Source organism: Acanthopagrus latus, chromosome 7, assembly GCF_904848185.1.
Source record: "Acanthopagrus latus isolate v.2019 chromosome 7, fAcaLat1.1, whole genome shotgun sequence".
Taxonomy (NCBI): domain Eukaryota; kingdom Metazoa; phylum Chordata; class Actinopteri; order Spariformes; family Sparidae; genus Acanthopagrus; species Acanthopagrus latus.
In genome coordinates, this window is record NC_051045.1 from 5,892,086 (window position 1) to 5,916,604 (window position 24,519).

Consider the following 24,519-nt stretch of genomic DNA (forward strand, 5'->3'; position numbering starts at 1 on the left):
CTTTAGTGTAGTGTTTTTGTGACTGTAGTTTGTGCTGTGTGTAATAATACTCGTTTCTGATTGGCTGCAGGCGTTTATCGTCTTCAAACGTAGTTCCCATCAATCTTCTAAATCAATGCGCAGTGCACGTCAAACTGCGGGTAACCATAGCAACAGTACGTATGTTACGTCAACGGTTGACTCCTGATCAGTAAGAGCTGCCAATTAGCATTAAGTTAACAAATTACTTTTAAAAAGTGGACAGCTACTCATTCGTCTGTTATTCTGTCAATGTGTACCTTCTTTGTGTCAGTAATTGCAGCAACGTACTAAAAAAAATTGTATGCGTATGTCTGGAGCTACGTCAAGCTGTACAGATATGAGAAAATAATGACGAAGGAGTGAAGTGGCCTCCGCTCAATGGAAACAACTGGTCATGTAGCTAGCTAGCATTACATTAGCCATATTTCAAGAGCTCTTCAGTAAGTAAGCCAAGCGTTTGTCTTTGTGAGAGTTGTTTTAGCAACTTTTCTTAAAACAGTCGGAATTTATATTTTTCTGTGTATTGTAATGTCAAAGTTTATTTCATTTTTTATTAGCTTGTGGCAAAATCCTATAGCCTCGCCTAGCATAGCATGTACATGTGCCATTATGTCTTTGTTGTATTATGCATAAATGATATCGCAAATTATTTTTACATGTATACAGTGCCTGGTTACCACAATCAGTCACTGTCTGTGATTGTGAAAGGTACAGCTTGCTGTAGCCCAGTAATGTACAGCATACATTTTAGTAGTCAATTTACGACTTGCACCAAATATTTACATAAATACGCTATATGAACAATGTTAATGGAGTTACTATAATTATTATTGGTGTGTTTGTCAGAAACTAGGTGGATTTTTGCACCTTGACCTAACCAGAGCATAAGCACAGTTGTCTGATAATATTTGAACCTGAAGAAAGGTAGAGTTGCAGCATAAAGAAACATGGAGATTTAACTTGTCTTTGATTTTGCATGAAATGTACTTTGCTAACATTTATTTTGGCTTTTTACATATTATCTTTCATCTCTATTTATAGTATATATAGTCATGTATTTATTCACTTAAGTTATCTGAAAACCTAATGTGTTTGTTTGTGTTGTTCAGGAGGTTGTGGTCCCAGTAATGTACCATAAGGATACAACGTTATAAGGTTCCAAGGCGAGGTGGAGACCTGCTGTACTCTACGTGTAGTGAAGTGCTTGAGGTTTAAAGGATTACCCAGTTTTCCTGTATCAACATGTTTCAGATTTTACATTTTGGGACTCTGCATGCTCACATTCATTTCCGGCTCCACACTGTGAGCATGCCTTCTGCAATGCCTGTGTAACACAGTGGTTTGTCCAGCAGCAGATCTGTCCAGTTGACCTAATGGTAGTGAGGCCAGCTCACCTCAGACCTGTGCACCGCATCATGGCTACATGCTGTTGAAGCTTCAGATCAGCTGTGACGACGCTGGTTTTGGCTGTACTGCCACGCTGCGGCTGGACCAGCTGCAGTCACACCTAAAGGCCTGTGAGCACAACCCAACTGTGCCAACTGTGAGGAGGGACGTGGGTAAGTGGCTTCCACTTGGCAGAAAATGTACACTGCACTGTAACTGCTGGGTGCATTGATTATGAATTTTCCATGTCATTCTCTTCTCCCTCCCACTGCAATTAGATTGTAATTTTTGTTTATCTCAGTTCTGTATACTGTATTTTTAGTAAATCACGCAGGTCAGATAAATCGAGCCCCCTGACGAATGACTCATCGGAGTTGCTGTTTCATAACTCTTGTGGTGTAAACTTAATTTACACAGATTCAAAATGTTTTATTGAGTCATGTTTGTTTCCTTCCTTTAAACATTTTAACTCCAGAACTATTCTGCTCTCTGCCAGTTTATAGTTATTTTAGATTGTAATGTTGGCACACATTGACATGGACAGCAGTCAGTTTAAGTGATAAAAAGGCACTAAGCTAAGACTGCACGCACTTTTCATCATCTTTGCAGTTAACTTTTTTGTTCACATTTTTAAGTGTCATAGACTAGGTACTGTATCGTGAAATTTCATGTTTTCATGTTACGTACTATTATAACATGTCATATTACATGTTTATTTCACAACTTTCATTTCTGGATGTGGAGGAGACTGTTGGTGGACTTACACCTGATGAAATGGCTAAGCCACTGACTGCAATTCGAGTCTGTGTTTCAACGTTTGTTAGTGACAAACAAGATGGTTAGATTTTGGACGGAGACCACGTGGTTGCAACATGCGTAAACGTGACAACAACAGATATTTTGGACGAGACCTCGGGTAAATTTCCAGCCATGTTTGTGGCAACAAAAACAAGACATGTATGGTGGGAAGTTTGGACATCTTCAGCTGTCTGTGCGGCAACAAAAAACATTTTAATAAGGTTTTCCTAAACCTAACCAAGTGAGTTTTGTCTTAACCCAAGCAGACCATAAGCACACCATTGTTAAGAGTAACAAAAAAGAAATTTGAGCCTAAAGAAAGGTAAAGTTGCAACATTAAGTTATATAAGTTATATTTGATTTTGCAGAAATGTACATTGTACAAATGTATTCTAGCTATTGGGTTGGGGTTTTTTTTTATCCATTATTTCATCTCCATTCATAGCAAAGCCTGTGAAACTGAAAGCACAATGCAGTGAATAAATACTGTACGTTTTAAGGGGCTATTTTGTATTCTTCAGTAAGAACCATATGGTGATGCAGGCTATCCTTCAATCATTGTCACACGATGTATTGATCATCGTTGGCAATGTGTCGTCGTCTTGTCGTGAGTGATCTGTCATTCCCACCCCTCGCATTGATTGGCTTAACGAGAGCACAATGATAACTAACGTTACGCTGTAAAAAAAGGAAATAAATTTAAAAAAAAACGTTGCTTCCAGGTTAACAGCTGCATATTAACTTTGCAGATGGATGCACGCCGGTGTGATGGGTGTGTGTTGGTGAGCAGAGAGGGCGCAGAGCAGCTGAGGCGGTGCTTGACAAGAGGGATCCGCTCACTCAGTCTGTGCTCCGCATTAGTTCACAGCCTCCACTCCGTCAACCTGCACCCTCCGTGCAAAGTTAACGGCCACTTCTCGTCGCATCTGAGAGCAGGATTGTGACCGTGTCTGCTGAGCTGCACCGCGACGATCTCGAGAAAAAGCGGCTTACAGGAAAGGTAAACGACTCACAAACACACACACACACACAAACAGAAAGAGGTCCGGACTCGGTGTGATTGAAGTTTCAGTGCAGCCCTTTTACGGCGCTTGGCTGCAGAACAACGACTATCAAATACGATAATTATAGCCTGTTGTTTTTGCCGTCAAGAATTATGAAATTCACGTAGGCGCTTCTCGTAAATCCTGCATGGGCTCCTTTATTCTTTTAAAAGAGAAAGTCGTGTGCGTTCATAACAGAGTGAATCCCTCACGCTAACATCAACCAGCAAGGCAGACCTTGTGTATTTTAATGCACGGTCCGCTGCTTTCTGTTCAAACCTTATGAACATGCATCATTTCAGTTCCCTTTGCAGTGTGTCATGACTGTTAATGTCAGGCTACTTAAGTTACCCGCGGGAGAGCCCATCTCTCAGTCTATTTGGAGAATTGAGCGACCCATCTGTCATAGCAGAGACTGGTGAGCTTTCAAGGGTATTTCAAGCATTTAAGGTGTCACGTCTGAAGATACTCTCACTGTATATTTTATTTAAACTTACCAGAATATTCCACAACTTGATAGCCTGTGTCAGGAGTAGGTTGCGCAAGGAGATTTATGGTGTTATTACTCCTTGTTTGAAAGGATCTTATCTGTGTGAACCCCCATCACAGGTGATGTTTGTTACAGGATATGGTGCCACACCAGCTGGAACAGTGAAACCTCAATGAAAATACACACAAAACACCTCAACGGGTTTTCACTGGGGTTTTTTTGTTGTTGTTGTTTGGGATAACCAAATCCGTGTTCAGTGTGGAGTGGATGATGGTGGGCGTTGGTGGACACTGTCACTTCTGTGTGATATTTTTTTTTTTTTTTTTACCCAGAGCTTCTCTTTCACTGCACATTTTGAACGTGACTTTCAGCCCTGACGCTTAGCGGAAAAACAAAACATACAGGAAAGTCCAGACACTTGATCAGTGTTGTGTTGTTCCCTTTTTTTTTTTTTTTCTTTTTTGGCCAGCAGTGTCACTTTTCCTGGTCGAGCTGTGTGTTCATCACGAGCAGGTTATTTTAAAGCTGGAGAGTCTCGGTGGTAATCATCTGTTTCTAGCTGCAGGAGAGTTTTCAGGCACAGACAATCAATACTGTAGTCAGGTCAGTTGTCCCATTGTTGATGTTTACATCAGAAGCTAGAGGCTGTAAATGAACTAGAACTGAGCCCATTTGTTACATTTATAATGTTCTTTGTATGTTAGCTTTTGCTTTATGGTGTAGCTAGCATGATCAGAGAAACTGTATGGACGCCCTTTGTTTACGGCTATTTCACTTCTCTAAATACAGTCTTTGTATCTTCTATTAAGCCTTTACTTCCTTCATTATATCATCACCTCAGCCTGCCTGACTACTGTATCGATGACTAGGATTTTTAAAGCCATAAGTCAGTATTTATTATCATGTCATATCGTGCAATTGCCATACTGCATCTGTCTTAATGTTGGAACGCTGTAGCGTATTACATCGCTGTTCTCTCCAAATTTTTAGGCTCATTCATTCTTGTTTAGAGTGATTCACATGTACAATCAAATATTCCTTTCGAAGACCCTTTGATTCCTGACTTACTGTCATGGTAGTGGTGATTACGTTTCAGATTGAATCATAGAAAAATATGACATTTAATGTTTCATTTTCAGTTGTGGATATAGATCTGTGGGCGATCCAGGCGAGACTCCCTGATACGTGCAAAGACTTTCACCTTTAAAGCAATGTGGCTGTTGTATGACAGCGTGTGCCCTCGCAAGTCTAGGCAGGATTGAGGTTTTTTTTTTTTTCTGAGTGGTAATGTGGTGTTCTACGACGCTGCCTCCACAAAAAGCTATTATGTAAGTCACATTCAAGTCTGAACTCTGAGTGATGGGCAGTCGTCACTTTGAAGCCGTGGAGCGAGCAGAGCCTCGCCTACATTTTCCAAGAAATCTGTGATTCATGCTGTGGTGAATGCCTTTTTTTTCTTTTTTCTTTTTTTCCTGTCGTGTTTTTGTCTCATTTGGAACGCATGTTTATTGTGTTCTCTAGTATCTCTACTAACTAGAGCCTGCTGTAGTTTGATGCCACTTAATTCCCTAAGTGTTACCATACAGTCATAAAACCAAGGGAATCCCCCTCTAAACAGACCATTGATCAACAGTGATCGTGCCATTACTTCAGACCCAGCATTCAGTCTTATTCAGCTGATAAGTCTGCACCAGCCAGTTCTATATTTTTTTAGCCAGAAAGTAGTGGTCACAGCAGCACCTCTAGGGATTCATGAATGCAAAGAAGCAGGTTTTTTCTCTGATAGTTCACTAAGTGAGTCAAATATTACTGCCGATGTGTAACTCCTGCTTCGGCCTGAGCAAACAATCCATTTATAGTGAGGGAGTATTCCCCTGTTCAAGCAGTGAGTCACAGTAGCATCTGCATGTAAAATGCAATTTAGAGCCTGACCTCTGGTTTTGAAGGCCAAACGAGGCCCATGTTGTGGGAGGAGGTGGAGCAGCAGGGGGAAGACTCTCACAGCCACCGACTGGGCTCCCCCTTCCCTGAGCTGGCAGCCTCCCTCTCTGTCTGTGCCTCCTCCTACCTGTTAGTCACCCGTGGCAGCACTCTGACGGAGAGCAGCTGATGGAGGGAAACACTTTCCATAGCAACAAAGCATGTCCGTCCTCCCCCCCTCTGTTAACCCGACGCAATCTGCACACACTCCACTGAAGAGAACTGTTGTAGTTTCAGGAGGAAAACAAATGCCCAACATTAGATGTAGACTTCACTCTCTGTTCAGAGAACCTACGCAGTGTTTTCCAACCACAGAATGACGGAGTCGATGGCTTGCACCCTGCAAGTGTTGCAAAACAGCAGATTTCCTTGACACAAGGCGTGGGCGTTGAGACAGCTTGCACAAACATTAGCCTACATGGAAAAAAGGTCATCCCCAAGTGTACCTTGAATCGAGTCTTGTAAAGAGAGTGCTACATGGCTGTTGACAGTTTTTAATCTGGACATGAAGGGTTCATAATAAAAAGTGCTACATGTGTGAAAGAAAATGCCAACCAAACTGTCCACTCTAGCTCTCCTATTATTTCACTGTGTGAGTTTTTATATAGCTGTTTGGTGTTTTTCAGTTGAGTGGTCAGAAGTAAAGCCTTGTGTCAGGCTTGAAACATACGGTTTTTCAGTGGTTTATGGGGGAGTTACGTTCTCACAAGCTGTTGCTGCTTGAAGAACCACTTTAACATTGAAAATGTTCTTTGCTGCTATTTGAAGAACCACTTCTGGCAGACTGTGTGCCTCAGCCATTTATACTGTACTGATTATATGGAGCGACATTTTGTTTTTGAAATGTCCCTCAGACTGTAAATCACACCAAACGATGGCTATGTTGGCGGACATTTAAATCTTTCTCGTGTCTACACAGCAGAGTTCCTACCACATAAATGTTTCTATAACAGCAACATAAACAGTTCCCTCATAAAGCTTCTTTTGCCCAACAGTGTACCCTTATTGAGGGCCAGCCCACAATCAGTTTGTCACACAGTCTGTAACAAGCCTCAGATATTCCTCAAACCCTCTAAAATATTTATACTCGCTCTGGTAAGATCATTTAGACGGAGCCATAATTTTTCACATCCCCTCACCATGTTTTAGAGCGAAGACAACTCGCTCGGCACGTATTACACTATTCATATTTTTTTCCTCTAAGTGCAGGGGATGCCACTTCCTGTTCTCCATGTTCTGACTGGTCCTGATTCCCTGTCTGCATCATGCATGCAAATCATTATCTAATCAGGAAGTGAGGGATCAGATTACTCCTAGGCTCGAGATCTCATTGAACCACACAATAATGATGATGAGTCGGTGAGGAGACAGAGTAGACACGATGCAGCCGGTGACATCACGTTCCTCTGGAGAGCATAAAAACAGGAAAGGAAATCATCTAAAATGAGAGGTGTGTTTCATGCCTATTTTTGGTTTATTTATTTATTTTTAAGACAGGGTTTGAAGATGGAGAGTCAGGAGCACATTTAAGGACAGACAGTTTCAGGCTGTAATCAGGTGATCAGTAGCAGATGGCTTTTCATGACTCCTTTGTGGGTCAGACCTGGTCTTACTGATCGGCTGCATTTACAGAAGCACGACGCAAAGCTGCTGACATTTTTAGGGAATTAAGTGAGGACAGTGGAAACCTTTCAGAGTCCAAGGACAGCAAATGGATCTGAATCACATGTAAAGAGTCATTCTTATATTAGATCATTTAATGTATTTTCCTCAGTAAGTTCTTTGTCCTGTAAGCACTCTGATTTTCTGTTCAGTGCAGGCAGCCGTCATTGATACCTGCACTGGCTGCTCTTTAATGTGTGATAACACCTGTGGACAATAGTGTGAACAACACATTTACACTGAGGTCTTATTCATCAACCTCTATTAAAAGCCACCACAGTCTTTTATTCCGTTTAGCTCAGTATTTGTGCAATTGATGATAAAAAGGTGTTGATATTAGACATGGTATCAGGCTTAGAATGGCCTACGTGTGTGTGTAACGCTTCAAAACTGTTGGACCGGGTTCAGTATTTTTATCGTATTCCAGTTTCCCCCCGTATGTTCCCTTTTTAAGTGGGGTATTACCAGAATTGCCACTGGGTACTTGGTTTTGAGCCAACAGGCTCACTCTGTTAGACCAGATGAATAGAGTGCTGCAGGAATAAGCACTTAAAACTGGGAATAAATTCGCATTTTAGAAATTCCGGTTCCCTCGTTTTGAAGTCAGTTATTATTTAATGCTCTTTTTGGTTAAATGCCTGAAATGATATGGTGTGGCTGTGACACAAGCTTAAGGTATTTTCACCTTTTGTTCATGACATAAAATACATCCTGTTTCAATAAGAAAGTATCACGTGTCCTTAAAAAGTGGCTAAAACCTGAATTTAAGTAATATCATAAGCTTGTGTTTGCCACAGAGCTTGTTTTCAGCAATAATCCAAAATCCAATTGAAAAATCCCATAAACTTTTTCTTGAGGGAACCAGAACTAACTTTCAGGTTAGTATACAAAAACAAGTCATCCCTGCCACACGTCCAACCATTTTACAAAGCACACTGTTGAGTTTCTCATTCTCCCTCTTAATGTTCCTGCCTTCCGTTCCCATTCATATCTCTGCAGGATCAGAATCAATTAGCAGACTATTTATGTTCTTATCTTGTCCACTGAGTAGTGTGTTTATTGTTTTAAGATCCATTACAGTTGCATGGTACTGCAGGTGAAGAGCAGATTGATTCTCCACTGCATTACCCCATAACGGTAATGTAATAGACACAAAAAGGAATGCAGTTTGCTGTGATGGATCAGTTACCTCAGACAAATTTCAGGATGAAAGCAGTGTTAACAGCTGACACTCTGCAGCATTTACAGCAAGTATGTATCGGCTCAATCGTGCAGAATCACTGCTGTGGTCAAGACCATGTAACTTGTGCTTATTAACAATTGATGTAACAACATAGTGTAAAAGCCACTACTAACATGTACAGATAAGTCTTGTGATTGTAGTTACACAGGATTGTATTGCTGGACAGTTAATCAAAATATAATCCAAATTGCATGAAGCTGCATTTTTTTGAGTTAAAATGTTGGGTGAACAGCATTATAATTAAGCACTGTAATGCTCTGTATATACCCCAACAAATGTCATATTGTCAGGATTTTATTATAGTTTTTCAGTTCAAATGAAAATATCATATCATGATTATATTCCTATATCATCTCTCTGCGAAGCTACTGATCATACTAGACCAACTAAGACCGTAGCAGATGGAAACCTGAGAGGATTAAATAGAGCATGAGTGCATTTTATTACTTTTCAACATAACACTTTGTTTGTAGATGAAAGAATGTGTTTATTTCATCTTTAGAAATATTACGGTCTTGCTCTAACACAGGTATTCTCTTAATGCTCTTCCAATCATGAGAGGAATGTATCAGTGAGTGCATGCTATTTCTCAGTGCTTGTTATGACAGACAGGAAAAAATCTTAGCTCACATAATAGCTGTACATATTGATTATCAGCTGCATTAGGAGTTCTATGAATTCCATATTGATCTATGTGTATATTTCTGATGGCAACATTTAACGGCATGCATCTACAACAACAACCTTTAACAGGATAACAGGGATGGCAACTTTCTCTCCACCATTATCTGGTTCCTCCTCTTTCCTCATTGATTAATACATTTGTTTGTTTGTTGTCCTGTCTTTACTCGCTTTCCATTACATTTAAACAGTGCGTTTGCTTCTGATGAAAGCATTCACAAAACAACCACGTGTTCGTTCAGACTTCATGCCTGCGACCTCTGAACGATGTGCTAGGCCAACGGTGATTGCCATTGCAACCTCCTTTTCTGTGTCAGATTCAAATTTCACGCCTGCTTTCAGCCTTAGTTGACATTTAAGTCTCTTCCTTTTGTCTGGCGGGGAGGTCCCTTGACAAGCCAGATTGTTTTGGTTTTTTGTAACCTCTCACCAAGATTCTATTGTTTATTTCTGTATTTTAGCACTTCCTTATACTCTTATGGTCTGATCGAACAACACGAATAACACTCCTTATGTATGCTATTGTCCTGAACCAATATGGGCCAGTGAGTATATGGAAAAAGATTCTGGGTGTAGAGAATCTCAAGAGCCAAAGTACCATGGGTACATTTAGCCTGACATCATTTCTACCAGACTTTTGGCCCAGATTTCAGTGGCTAGTCACACCTTACTGATGTTAAGAGATAAAACAAATACAATATTATAAGTACACAAAATTGTTCATGTGTGACAGTGCAGCTCCATTTTAGAGCATCATACAAGGGAGAAATAGACATAAAAGCCTATTATAACATTCATTGTGTTCGCCAAATGTGAAAAGATATTTTCTCATGAACAGTGTTGACTGCCTTTCTGTGTTCTCTTGCACCCACTGTCATGCTTCTGCTTCACTCGGCGTTGGATGTTTAGTGTAATTTTCCTTGTGTACAATTATGGATTTTTTTACGATGCGAGATGGTAGATGCTATCTTTTGCTTGCAGCCATGCTTTTATGTTTTACAAAGAGGCAGGCTACTGTGCACCCACCTTCTCTTTTCTCTCCGTCTACATCTCTCTGTTTCTCTCGCCTGTGCACAGGCAGGCAGTTAGTGCAGAAGCAGGCACCATGTCCACCCCCACAAACCCAGAGGTGAAGGAACTGAGCCCCGTCGACTTCATCCAGCTACAGCAGTACATTGAATGTGAGTACAGACAGGCAGGCGGGCGGGCGGGCAGGCAGGCAGGCAGGCAGCTTTCTCAGCGCTTAACACCCCTCCCCTCCACTTCCACTTCCACCCACACACACACACACTCATTTACGCTCATGGTTTCTCATATCTAGAGGAGGCAGCAGTCAGCCACAGTCTGTTTTTTGCAAATAAAGCATGCACATCATTTTTTCCCCCAGATAAAGCTATATTCATTGTGTAATCATCCTGTTTGTGTACATGATATCTCAGAAATGTGGGATGAAAATGGTCACGCACAGGGGAAGGTGATGTGTGAACCATGTATCCTTGTGTAACCTGCGTGTCTCTGCTTCCAGACTGCAGCCTGAAGGTGAAAGATGTGCTGAGGGAATTTGATGCAGATGGCAGTCTGGCACAGCACAGACATGGAGAGGTGAGGGGACACTGTGTCCTGCCGTTCACCATCAGGTCCACCCCTCTAAAACTAACTCACAGTGACGTCAGCTACGAGCCACATAACTGAGCCAAATTAAAGCTCTCAGCACAGCCCTTTAGCGAGGAATGAGCATTTGATTTATGTACATTGTGCAGTTATTAATTGTCCTATGCTTATTAATTATATTCAAACCCATCAGTCATGTGGACAAAGATGTCCATGAGAAAAATCTTCAGCGCACTCGAGCAAGGTTGCAAATGTAAATTACCTCCTTAGTTTTGCCCACGCAGGAAGGCCTTGCCGAACAGTGTGCTGGCTCCCCTCATGCAGTGTAAGCAGAAATGTAATTGAAAAAGGTCTTTCCAATACTGCACATCAGGGGCTAACACTGTCAGCCAATTTATGCAATGAGCAAGTGCAGTAATTTCTGATGGCTGATTTGGCTAGCTCCAGTTTAATTAGATAATAAGAAGGATATGTTGTTTTTTCAAATACTACTCTGAAGTACAAGTTTAAATCTGTTAAAGAACACAGAACAATGTGGTTATCTGTTGTAAATGTTGGTATCTGCAGAGTAATGATGCCTTTTCTGTGCGTTTTCTTTTGTGACTTGGCTGTCTTGCTGTGACATTATTTATTACTGGAGCAGCTCTGCAGGGTATCAACCATGGAAATGGAATAATGTCAACAAGAAATGGGTTTGTGGCTCACCATTATCGAGGGACTATTGCTTGTCAGCCCCTGCAGCATATTATCATGTGAGAAAGACAGATAGCAGCCCAGACAGATGGACTGAGAGCTTGAATCAGGAGCTTGTTTTTTTATCTTATGTCATCGCCCAAGTGAGAACCCTGCAGCCACTCCGTATTTGGAGCTAAACATATTTTGACTTACAGAAAATGATCGATTAAATGATTGTGAGAAACATCTTAGGCTTTTGAAAGCCTCTTAACCCACACTGGATGCACTTAAATGGCTCAACAAGCCTGTTCTATTAAAAGGACACATGTCAGAGAAAACATTTTCCCTCAGTGGTAACAATGTGATCATAATCTTCCCCTTTTTTCTAAGAAAAGGCAAACTTCAGACATTAACATGAACGATACACACACTGGACGTTATAACATTTCATTTTACATGTAACAAAATGTTAGTAAACAAAAATATTTCTCTCTCATTCATTCTTTCTACAGTGCATCAATGAAGAAGGCTTCCGTCTGTTCCTGAAGACTTATTTAGAAGTGGAGGACTTCCCTGTGGATCTCTGCCAGCGACTCTTCCGCTCCTTCCAAAACTCTGAACCCACCCAGGAAGACAGTGCCAGTGAGATTGTACACCATGTATTAACACAACTCACTGCCTCCACGCTAATGTGCTGCAGGCCCTTATCAATTTACGCCATGGCCTATTTGGCATACTTTCATTTATCACCACATGCCTGTGAGGTACTGTTTGTGCAGATATGGTAACCAGAGTATTCACAGCCCTCCCTCACTCTCCTCCATCTCTCCCACAGAGGAGGTCTTTCTCAAGGATGTTTCATGTTACTTCTCCCTGCTGGAGGATGGCCAGCCCAGGGACAAGCTTGAGTGTGAGTCCTTGGTTTCTTTGATGCTCAAAATAATATGAGTGATGACTTGCTCCAGTGCTTCCACTTTAATTTCCTCTCTTCTCTTTAGTTGCTTTCAAGCTCTATGACAGAGATGGCAATGGGGTCCTCGACAGCTCTGTAAGTTAATTTTTTGGGGTGGGATATTTATGAAAAAAAGAAAGTAAAAATGTATGGCCTTAATTTAAAGTAAGTTATTGAATCAGCCACAGTACTAACACTAGTCTTTTGTTACTTTTGAAAACAGGAAGTGGATAGGATTATTGCTCAGATGATGCATGCTGCAGACTACCTCGGATGGGATGTGTCAGAGCTGAGGCCGGTAAGTCCCAGAATGCTCCGTTCTCTAACCCATAAAAAGTCTGTGGATACTGTGCTTTACTGTACATCGGTGCCAAAGCAATCACATGTTGATGGACACATTTGTATGCACAAGATATCTCTTACATCATCACGTACAGTATATTGCAGCACTTGTTACTCATTTGCTAGGGTTGGTAAAATGATAAGCTTCCCTGGACCTGTGAAATCACAAATTCCAAGGCACAAGTGCGATATCCAACAAAATTTTCCTTTTTCACAACACAGACATTCAATAAACAAAACAAACAAGACAATAAAACAATAAATTGACAAAACAGAGTATGCAAAACAGACTGCCAGATCACAGAAAAAATGCACTTGTATATGTCAGCCCATACAGTGACTTTATGTTGGATAGTTGGTCAGAAATAGATGGAAGGAGGTCCAAGACAAAGGTCAGGGAGCTGAAATCCAGACAGATCAAGGTACAGAAGAATAAAAAACATGATAACTTTTTGTTTTAATATGTTCAGCAAAGGGTCCCAATATTTTTTTGTGCTGTAACCATAACAAACAAGAGGGCCTCTTATACTGTATGGCTTTCTAAAGTAATATAAAATGTGTGTGCTGATCTGATAACAATAAAATGTCATTTCATCAGGTTTTGAAGGACATGATGACTGCGATCGATGCTGACAGCAGCGGCACTGTGTCTCTGGAGGAGTGGGTGGAGGGTGGCATGAACAACGTTCCCTTGCTGGTCCTGCTGGGTCTGAAGGTGCTTTAAAAGCAGAAAGTTTATCTTTTCATTAAGGATTTGGCCTCAAAAGCCGAGCCTCAGCTGTATTTCACTTTTACAGCAGGTGTGTCACAAAGTGGTAAAGCCTACTTTTACTGCTCTTGTGAAACTCTGGCCTTGCCAGCTGCTTCTCTGTCCTTCGCCTCCTCTCTGTCTATGAGGGCCTTTTTGCCGACTCAGTGTTACAGGGTGTGGTAATGTCATCTCTCATGCAAGCTCTGCACCATCAGAGTGCTTCAGTGTTTTCCATTTACTCTGCACAATCTGTGCCCGCATTTAACAAAGTGGTTACTTGACATAGCCATCCTAAGGCTGTTGCACTAAATTATATATTTTAGTAATGGGCGATAAATATGAACATTATTGTCTAAAAATCAAGAAGAGATTAGTTTTGTGTGCAGGTGTCTTTTGTTGTATTGCCAGGAATGTAAATGCCACTTAATGTCAGACCACAAGTCTGTCAGATCACTGTGACGATCTAAAACCACGAACTGGACTCTGTCACAGGGTTTGGCCTCAACAACAATGTGAGGGACTTCCCCCTCAGGCTATTTCTAGCCACCAATAGACATTTGAAGCCTGGGGTGCATGAATTCAGCCCCCTCACAGTCGCTCTGTGCTGCTTCCCGGGCTGACCGCTATGGCTCATGCAGTAAGTGATAGGCCGAGGCATCATGTCGGAAATAATGTGTAAGTGTGTAATCTGGATAAGAGCGCTGGTAAACAGATTTAAAAGCGACCTTATAATCTTGTGTTGAGAATTTGAGATTATAGTCAGTGTTAAATTTAATATCTATGGTGCTACACTTTATGTCATGACATGTTGAGCAATTATATACTGCATATTCAGCAATCTCATTAAGGCAAGGTTAGTCATGAGTAGGAATGCAATGGAACAAAATTGTCATGGTACAAAAACCAACTCAGAAAATATCACAATCAGACATTACACAGTTGTTATTATCATTATTATTATTTTTGTCAGTTACAAGACCCTTGAAGAAAAAAACATTTTCTTGTTTTTGTTGAAGAAATTTTTAGTGTTTTATAATTTTTTCAGAATTTCACAAAATATTATATCCTGACTGCTAATTTAACACCAACACGATAGAATTTAATACTGTAGATAAACTATTGTACGTGGTAAGACAATTATTAATTTTTAGACCTTGAAACCAGCACACTGCTGCAAATATGATGCAAGCTCAGTTTGTTACAAACATGTATGAGTTTAAATTTGCACAGTAGCAAAGCTGTTAAATCACAATGCTCTTCTTACTCCTCTTACTTTCCCCACGGCTTCAATGATTGTTCCTTCAACAACCAGGTGACCCAGAAGGACGGCCAGCATCTTTGGAGGATGAAACATTTCAACAAGCCTGTTTACTGCAACGTGTGCCAGAGCATGCTGCTGGGTCTGAGGAAGCAGGGACTGTGCTGCACCTGTGAGTACCTGAGCGCACCAGAAGAGGGTGACACTGCAGAGACACTTATCACTCAAACTGGTGGTGTCAAAATTGATAATTTCAGGATTCTTTTCCAGGCTGTTCTGCCTGACAATGTGATATACTTTGGTGTAAGAGTCGTATAACAGCCGTGTTTTGTGTCCCGTTGTGCAGGCTGCAAATACACAGTCCATGGACGCTGCGCTAACAGGAACCCGGCCCCCTGCACCAGGACGTATGTGAAGTCAAAGAAAGAAACTGGGGTATACTAGTGTCTCCGTGACACCATTTACAGTGACACGCACAGTCTAAATTAGATGTCGTCCTGTGTCTGAGTGCTCTTATGTGGATGTAGGGCTAGACGATAAGGCACTAGAATAACACTGTGATAACTTGCAGGCTATATCAGGATGCACAATATATTATGTATCTCCTCAAAAGCACCTCATAAATGCTACAACCGAGCGACCAATCAAATACATTTTTTTAGGTCAAAATACCTCAGTATCAATATTGCAACTATTGACTCTATCACAAAATATTGACACGTGAAATAATCAACAATATTGTTGGCATAATTTGTTATTTGGTAAAAATAAGGGTAAGAGTCTGGTAAAGAATATAAACTCACTGCACTGAAATGCGTTCCTTTCAAACCAGGAAAAGACAACACTTGATGTGTAGTGTCATATTACAATAACAATATATATAAATATCATATATATCACCCAGCTCTATGTGGACATTAAAACATTGTTCCCACGTTTCAGGTTCCAGCGCACGACTGGGTGAGTGGGAACTGTGACTCTCGGAAGTGTGATAAATGCCAGAAGAAGATCAAGAGCTTCGGGGGCTTAACAGGCAAACACTGTGTGTGGTGCCACACGATGGTGAGAGAGCTTCTTAGTGTGTCACTGATTTCAAATTAACAGTTATATATTCATTTGTAAAGCTCTACAGTTGACACTTTCAAACTTCCTAACATCTCTTCTCTCATTCTAGTCTAGTAACTACAGTACAAGATCCCGTAACTGCTTAACCTTTGATTTCCCTCATGTACTCACTATTGTTGGCAGAACTGGGCTGAGGTACTACCCACCGTATAAATGAAATAAACTGCAAACTCAGCTCAGACTAGAGTCTTCCATTCCCCTTGGAGATTTTGAAGCATTGCTGTCTGGTGAACTGCTTTTATTACTTCTTGATGAAATATAAATATAAATATTTGTGCTATTGCCAGTGCTACACAAATATAAAATATATATATAGGCCTATAAACATAAACACGTAGTGAATTTTTCAAATTTGCATCTGGGTGAATGTAAGCAGCGTCAACAAGAAGGTGATGATTAGACAGATTCCTCCTCTCCTTGTCCCGCTGTAGTCTTGGGATGTTGTATTGGAGACAGGACTCTCTAAAGATGTGGGCACAGCAGTCTCTGATTTTCTATTGCTTGACCAGCCTCACTCCAATTTCATCTATTTCATTTTCCTGTAACCGAGGGATAGCCATGAGCAGCCTCAGATCCAAGCTTGATTAGCATGACTCTCTTCCTCTCCTCCCTGCGGCGTTCCCGCTGGTCAGGTTTGATGTTCGAATAATGCTGTGGGCAGTGATCGTCTTACAGTCTGCTGCTCTTCATCTAAAACCTGCGCTTTTTTCTCCAACGCTGATGAATTTATTTCTGTCATAGAAAATGTGTTTTCAGCAATTAAGCAAAAAAAAAATTAAAATAAAATCTAAAAAGTGACATTTGAAGGTTCATGTTGCTGCATATGCATGAGTTGACATTGTCACAGATGGTTATTGTTCTCAGCTCTCTCTTTTAAAAGACAGTGACAGTGCCTGATTTGAAAAAAAAAAGACTAAAGTGGCCTGATTGTATACCATGTACATAATGCTTTTGGTTCAAATTCAGCCTGCGGAGGCTTTTATTCCTGTCTCTTTCAACTGTTTGCGGTAAATGAAGCAGAAATGCGATACCGAATATTTTAAAAAGATAAATTGGGATCCTGTGAACTGTCACCACTGCTGTGTTGTTATGTAACGTGTCGTTTTTTTGTGTTTTTTACAGCGTCACGATGAATGTGCAGACCAAGAGCCAACAGAGTGCACCTGTGGGCTGCTGCGAGACCATATCCTGCCTCCATGGGCAATATATCCTGTTATAAAGGTACAAAATTATCCTCTGGCACATCTCAAGTAAATGTACAAACAGTGCCTGTCACACCAACGCAGAACATAACATCAGCCCAGGGCTACCTCCTGTTGTTGGTTAGCCCCTCTCACCTGTGTGGCATTTTGACAGGTACAGCGTGTACAGATTTTTCTTTTTTCCTCAAAAGACATGAAAAGCTATTACATATTCACTTGTTTTTTCACTCTGGTTTTGTTTTGGTCCCTAAAGGAGAGACCAAACAATGTAAAGAACGGCTGCTCTGCCTCAGCGGATGACAGCGAGCTTAATACTACTCCTGATGGACAAGTGCTCCAGGTATTTTTGTCTCCAACGAAAGCTTTTAATAACGCTGAACATGTATAACCTGAAATTCGAGTGCGGTACCTTTGGTTTGCCTTTATGTACAGTAGCGTGTGTTTGTGTTTTCCCATCTGTTTAATAATGAACATTTGTTCATCATTCATTCAGATAAGCCCTGTACCAAACACCCATCCTCTTCTTGTGTTTGTCAACCCTAAAAGTGGTGGAAAGCAGGGAGAAAGGTGAGTCCAAGCAGAATAAGTTTAGAGAGAAAGATGTGTGATACATGCATATTGTTTAGCCTGGTTTTATTTATTTCAGAGTCCTGCATAAATTTCAGTATTTACTGAATCCACGGCAGGTATACAACCTCTCAAGTGGCGGACCAGGACCAGGGTGAGTAACTGATGCAAAAGAATATGTTCAGCATTAAATAGAATATATATATACTTATATTCTTTTTTGTCAGTGTGTTTATAATTCTCTCTTCATTAAGATAAATATCGACGTGTCTGTCAATAATATTCTCATCTTGTACAGTTTCCTTTTTTCTTTAGACAAGAACAGTTTTGTGGAGATTAAGTACAGGAGGTGTTTTAAATTAAAGGATGATTTCAAGAAGCTGTGTATACCTCCACACCTAGATATGTACACATATGGATATCCATACTTAATTGAACATTGACTCCTATTCATATACAGTCTTAAACATACACCCCCATTTACATTCATATATAGGTATTCAGACTACAGACAGGCTTCTTCCCTCAGCCTGCGAGACTCCTGAATTCATTCTCCAGACTTCACTCTATAGTTTGTGAAGTTTGTTTTTCTTTGTTTATCCGTTTTGTAGCACGACAGAAAAGGGAACTCAGTTTTATTTCACAACCCTGTAGCTGTAAAATGACAATAAATAAACCTTTACCTTAAGATATTCATACCCATATGTGTTTACATACACATACAATTCCTCGCCCACACAAACATTCCTGTTCATCTCTCCATACATTTTCAGTCACTTGAATTTACAAGGATACAAGGAAAATTTGAATAAATGTATAATTTCAAACCGCATATTCCTAAATACCTCTCTCCGCTCTGTATCACACTCTGAAGTTATAGCTCCCATCATCTTTATTTCAGCTTGAGTTTCTTCAGAAGTCTGCAGGATTACAGGATCCTGATGTGCGGGGGAGATGGAACAGTTGGCTGGATTCTCGACGCAATAGGTGAGAATGGTGTATCAAGATCTATAAAAGGCACACGTCAGTTTCTGGTGAAAATCATCGTGACACACATCCCTCTTTTTCTCGCAATCAGACAAAGCCAATCTTCTGGTACGGCCACCTGTCGCGGTGCTTCCCCTGGGAACAGGAAATGACCTTGCGCGATGTCTGCGATGGGGAGGAGGTGAGAAACGAATGATAGTTGGAGAGTTTCCATACAGTTGAAACTGGATGCTCTGTTGCTGTCTGTGCTTGTTTTTTGGATGTCCTTCAGCAAAAGTTCTCTCGATGCTTCATACTATATTTGTGCACAGTGAGTCACGCTGGTGTTTGTGTGTTGAAGGATATGATGGTGAGGATCTGAGTCGTATACTTAAAGACATCGAGGGGAGCTCTCAGGTGCTGATGGACCGCTGGAGTGTGCAGGTCATCACCGATGAGAATGAAGAGAAGGGCGATCCGGTGCCATATGAAATAATCAACAACTACTTCTCTATTGGCGTAGTGAGTTTCTCAGAAATACAGACAAGAGGAAGTATTTATTTTTAGGTTTTGTGTTGTTTGTGTCATTTGGATCATTGACTTGTGTCAACAGGATGCCTCCATTGCCCACCGATTTCACACAATGAGGGAGAAACATCCCCAGAAATTCAACAGCAGGTACACATTACACTTACCGGTGGAACATTTACGTACAAATCCATTTATGCCAATAAAGACCGCGCCAACAAAGTAATGAATTTAGAGGTTTATTGCGTATTACTGATGGAGATATGAGGTGATGTAAGATGAATGGATTGAGGGTCAGAAGGAGGCAGAGGGTTGTTGGATGATGGAATGAGAAAAGAAAAATTAGAGTTGTGGCAGGATGGATGCTCCCCCAGTTCTCTTTTTACTTCCTACTTCCAACCAACACCTCTTCGAGTTGTGGAGCTGTCTCTTGGTTCATTGGGATTTATTTTTCCGGGGAGTGCCCCCAGTGGTTCCTGTATTCAAACGAGAGGGAGAGGAGAGAGAGAGAGAGAGAGGGAGAGAGAGAAAAGAAAAAGGGGTTTGTGAGGGGAAAGATGTGAAACTAAATTAAAGGGGAAGGAAATTGATCAGGTTCAGCTTAAATACTGTTTGTGTGAATTGCGGTGAGATTGATGCGTGGTCTTTATTTACTAACCTTGTTAAGAACTTCATTTTAAATCAGACACATTGTTCAACAACAAAAATGTTTTTCAGTTTTACTTTTATTTTTCCTGTCTGATGGATTTTTATAAGCAGCAAAACAAAAAAACAAAAAAAAAAACCTGAACGCAGGTGCGACAACAGATGTCTGTGGCAATGAGCTTTGCAGTCTGACTCCTCCTCCCCCTGGAGAGCCGTGTGCTAAAAAAATGTTCTGTGAAAATGAAACATCATCCAAACCTGAAGAAAAAAAACCATACTTTTTCTTGACTGCAGGATGAAGAACAAGCTGTGGTATTTCGAATTTGCCACTTCAGAAACCATCTCTGCTTCCTGCAAGAAACTGAGCGAAAGTCTTACAATTGAGGTGAGAAAGCAGCATCAGCGTAACCTGCACTGCAAAGTCTGCATGTTGCATTTCTGTCTTTGAAACAATTTCTGTAGTGTGAAAAAAAAAAACTGTTCCCACAAGCAGACAGTGTACTGATGTTACTGCTGCTGCTTCTTCTTCTTCTTCTTCAGTGCTGTGGTACTCCACTGGATCTCAGTGGCGTGTCTCTAGAGGGAGTTGCTGTGCTAAACATTCCCAGCATGCATGGTGGTTCCAACCTGTGGGGCGAGACCAAGAAAGGGGACACTAAGGGACAGGCTGGTCAGGAAGAGCCTGATGTGATCATCGACCCAGAAATCCTGAAAGTGACCTCCCAAGGTATTTTGTCTCCGAGCTTGACTCCACTGAATGATGACTTGAGAAAAGAAGAAGAGAAGAAAAGCTAACAAGAACCTAAATAAATGCAACGTTGCCCTGTGTGTGCTAGGATTATGAATTCGCAGCAGTTTGCTATTAACGACTGTCTTTACAACAACAATGATGTGATATGTCGGATGTTTTCTGCTTGACCTGCTGTTTGCAAGTGGTCCAAAAATCAATTAATGCAGCATTAAGAGGGTAATTTGCCCAAATCATTAAATGCATTTAATAAAAGTGGCTTCAGTTTGAAGACACCATTAGCCGACTTGATTATGTCTATTCATGCTGTTCTGGATCCTCATTCAAAAAACTCAGAGAAGAATCCGCTTTTAATGTTTGCCTACGTCCACCAGTGCACAATTTCCTTTTATAATCCCAAATCAACTCACATTTTAACCGGCAATAACTGATTTCTCTGGCCACTAGAGGGCAGCAGAGATAAGTTGTCAACGCATTGAAATAATGTCACCTTTCAGGCTGGCTTGGCTCATATTTTAGCAATCAGTTGATTATTTACTATGCTGGAATTAATTTGTACTTGTTTTTTGTTTCCTCTAGTCTAATATTCACTTTCCTTTTAGCTCTGATTTTGGTCTCTACCAACTCCTGAGAGAGTCTTTGCTGATGACAGACTGTTCACCAGCTAATCTAAGTCTTTGTCTCTCTGCCATTTATAAATATTCAGTGGGTTTTATCAGAGCCCTTTTTCATTCATAACTGATCCAACCAACTAATCCACTATAGTCATGTGATCCCATAGCCTCTTAAAAATATTTGATTTGTTATACATGTAAGTCTCGCATCAGTATAAATGTATCCAGGAGTATATCTGAGCAATAAGTTGAGTATCCAGATAACTAAGATCACTGTGAATACGACGGTCGCCTCAGTTGTTCCCTGTGTGTGCGCTGGATATTCAGTGTGTCACTGTGTTCTTGTCAGATCTCAGTGATCGTCGATTAGAGGTGGTGGGACTGGAAGGAGCCATGGAGATGGGACAGATATACACGGGCCTGAAGAGCGCTGTGAGGCTTGCGAAAACATCGCAGATCACCATCAGGTGAGAATCCTCCACACAGACGTGTTCAGACTTGTCAGGCTTTGAGAACGGCTTCTAGTTGACTCTGATCACCAGCTGAGGATGATACTTAGCTGGTTCTTTACATAACAATAATTACCTGTGCAGGCTTCCTTTTGGTATTATAATTACACTTTAGGGTTATTGATTTTGTTACCTGATGCACTTTGTTGATCCCTCTCTATTTTACCCCCAGGACAAAGAAAGCCTTACCGATGCAGATAGATGGAGAGCCGTGGATGCAGCCTCCCTGCACGGTAAACACCACACAGACACTGTTTTGTCTTTATGGACGTTAATTAAATATCAACGCAAATGCTGCTATTGAGAGGCAAAGTCCATTTCCGTCTTGTTCTCTCATGGGATCTTATTTCAGGAAAATGTAAATGGTGGTGAACTAACCCCTTTTTGTTTTGTTTTTTATCTCTAAAATGTTCTTGTTGGTGTCAGGTGTTGACGATATTGTATGACTCGCTCATGGTGAGCTTGATTTAGTGAAAGCAGCCGTGGATCGTCATGTAATTGTTGGGCTGTATTTAAGCACTTTGTCCGTTTTTTAGTGTTATGTTTGCAACCGAAATGACAACTTTTTAAATTTAGTTTAATCAGTCAATACAGGGGTAGAAAATGTGTGTAGGAATCACCATTTTTTCTTTGGGGTTGAATGGCAAGAGACATCAGTTTTTGAATCGTGTTCTAATTGTGCCATAAATTACACAAATTATGTCTGTCCATGTAAAAGATGATTTAATTTAAGTCAAGAAAATTGCTGAAAATTTGTTGTAATGATAGAAAAGTAATATTTAGGTGGCTGTCACCTCGCCAAATGAAAAAGTTTTTAAAAAGGTGAAAATTATGACAAGTCTGGCCATAGTGACAGCTGCAGTTACAGTATGTGAAAAAAAAGAGTTAGCTCTGTGAGATAGCTAAACTCTACAAGCTGTCAGTTAGAGGTTTTGGTTAGTGCTAAATGACACAGCATTACGTGACTGTGCGGTGTGTAGTCTTTCTAATAGACCTGTTGTCAAAGCAGCAAAAGCACAGTTTGAATTTCCTCCATCAATGATGGCTTCACTCCATTCAGTAGCGTCAGTTCCAGAGCTCTGATATTCTGCACGCTCACACACCAACATGACTTAGAAGGACACTTGACATGGTGGATCCATCTTTATTTATTTAATTATGGTTGACACCAGTTTTATGACGAACTGCGACTTTATCGAGGTGAAAAATGAATCTTGTAATTTGACAAACATGCCACGTGTATTTCAAAGCACAATTCAAACAGGATGAAAAAAAATAATTGGTCAGTCATGATTCACCACCACACATTTTTTTCTGGAACAACGTCCCATAGCGGTCCACTGGAAGAGGTGCCTCTCTATTAGCATTAAAAAACAAATTAGAGATGTTTTGGTTTATATTGTAACTGACTGGCTGTTTTGCTCTCTTTATTTCCTTTTCAGATTCACATCACACACAAGAATCAAGCCAGCATGTTGATGGCTCCGCAGGCCAAATCGTCTGGTTTTTTCAAATAAAACTGCAGCCCTTTAACTGTACATAGAGGACTGACACTTTTCTGCATGTCTGTAACACATAACCGAAACATAGAATACAAACTGTACGGTGAGATATGTTTGCATCGTGGCAACTAATTTAGACCAAATTTACTCTTGTGTTTTTATCAAATACTCGACACCCTGGCTGTCTCAGTGCTTCACAGTTAGTGGGTTTGTTGCTCTGTAGGAACTTAAAGTAAGGGTAAATGAATGTCATGCTAAAAGAAGAATATACAGCTTCATGTGCCTTTAAAATCTGTTCTCTATGGTTATGACTTAGGTAGAGGATAAACAGAGCATTGTGTAGGCATGCACTTTGGACATAAACCATGTAGTATTGCTGTTTTTGTTGTGGCTGTAAAGACGCTGCGAAAGCCAGGCATGTATGTTTTTTGTCAGGTTGGAACCAAAATAGAAGGATTCATGAAATTACATTTCAAAAAGTGGCTGAAGGTGTTATACCTTTTTTTTTTAAAAAAACATTTCAGGAGATACTTGAAAATGTGTTGGGGAACAGTAATAATAGGACAATCATTGCCAAACGGGCTGCGTGTTGATCCACTTCAGCAGTCGGCCTAATCTGCTGTTCCTGTGTGTGTGTGTGTGTGTGTGTGTGTGTGTGTGTGTGTGTGTGTGTGTGTGTGTGTGTGTGTGTGTGTGTGTGTGTGTGTGTGTGTGTGTGTGAGGGAAGAAAGTGTTTTGCTGTACTTGTTTTTAGCGCGGAAAGTTGAGAGATTTTCACTTCTAACTTATAAATTGCTGATGAGATTAATTTGAAATTAATTGGTTCAGATATGTGTAGTTCTTATTTAAATGCTTTATCAGTCACATTATTTCAATGTATCTTGAAGATGTTAATGTAATATGCCTGAAATGATAATAATAATAATACACTGTTTAAATATTTTAATAAATCCTCTGAACTTCAGTGTCTTGCGTGTCATTTTCTTTCGGCCACCAGGGGGCGTCAGCTGGCTGCAACATGTTCACGTCCTCAGACTCAAAATAAGTGTTTTCTCTTCCTCTTTTAGACTTAATTTGTGATTTCACAGCTCAGTCTCTTTGTTGTCAAGGAGAACATCTGTGTTTATAGAAAACACTAGTTTGTTCTGAGAATTTTTAACCCCACAACTTTTAGTGAGCGGTTTGTCTGCCATCAGCACATGCTGCCTTCAAACCCTGTT

General features: G+C 40.6%; 1 protein-coding gene across 5 annotated transcripts; it reads left to right on the plus strand.

The window, feature by feature from the left end:
• The first annotated feature begins 154 nt into the window (after positions 1–154).
• Positions 155–23,815, plus strand: dgkaa (diacylglycerol kinase, alpha a). 5 transcript variants are annotated; one of them, XM_037103087.1, is made up of 28 exons: positions 197–461; positions 868–945; positions 1,131–1,230; positions 1,374–1,580; positions 2,955–3,205; positions 10,382–10,485; positions 10,830–10,906; positions 12,103–12,232; positions 12,426–12,500; positions 12,589–12,638; positions 12,766–12,840; positions 13,483–13,599; positions 14,948–15,065; positions 15,240–15,328; positions 15,836–15,955; positions 17,141–17,239; positions 17,474–17,560; positions 17,714–17,787; positions 17,867–17,941; positions 18,689–18,774; positions 18,866–18,955; positions 19,115–19,275; positions 19,367–19,431; positions 20,221–20,311; positions 20,467–20,653; positions 21,638–21,755; positions 21,970–22,030; positions 23,240–23,314. In XM_037103087.1, exons 6-28 carry the CDS (start codon positions 10,410–10,412, stop codon positions 23,312–23,314), a joined length of 2,196 nt encoding a protein of 731 aa, XP_036958982.1. In that variant the 5' UTR covers positions 197–461; positions 868–945; positions 1,131–1,230; positions 1,374–1,580; positions 2,955–3,205; positions 10,382–10,409. The 5 variants fall into 5 exon arrangements, with proteins under 5 accessions (XP_036958981.1, XP_036958982.1, XP_036958980.1 ...); XM_037103086.1 differs by lacking the exons at positions 197–461; positions 868–945 and adding an exon at positions 155–190; XM_037103085.1 differs by lacking the exon at positions 868–945 and having other exon boundaries at positions 23,240–23,815.
• The last annotated feature ends 704 nt before the right edge of the window (positions 23,816–24,519 follow it).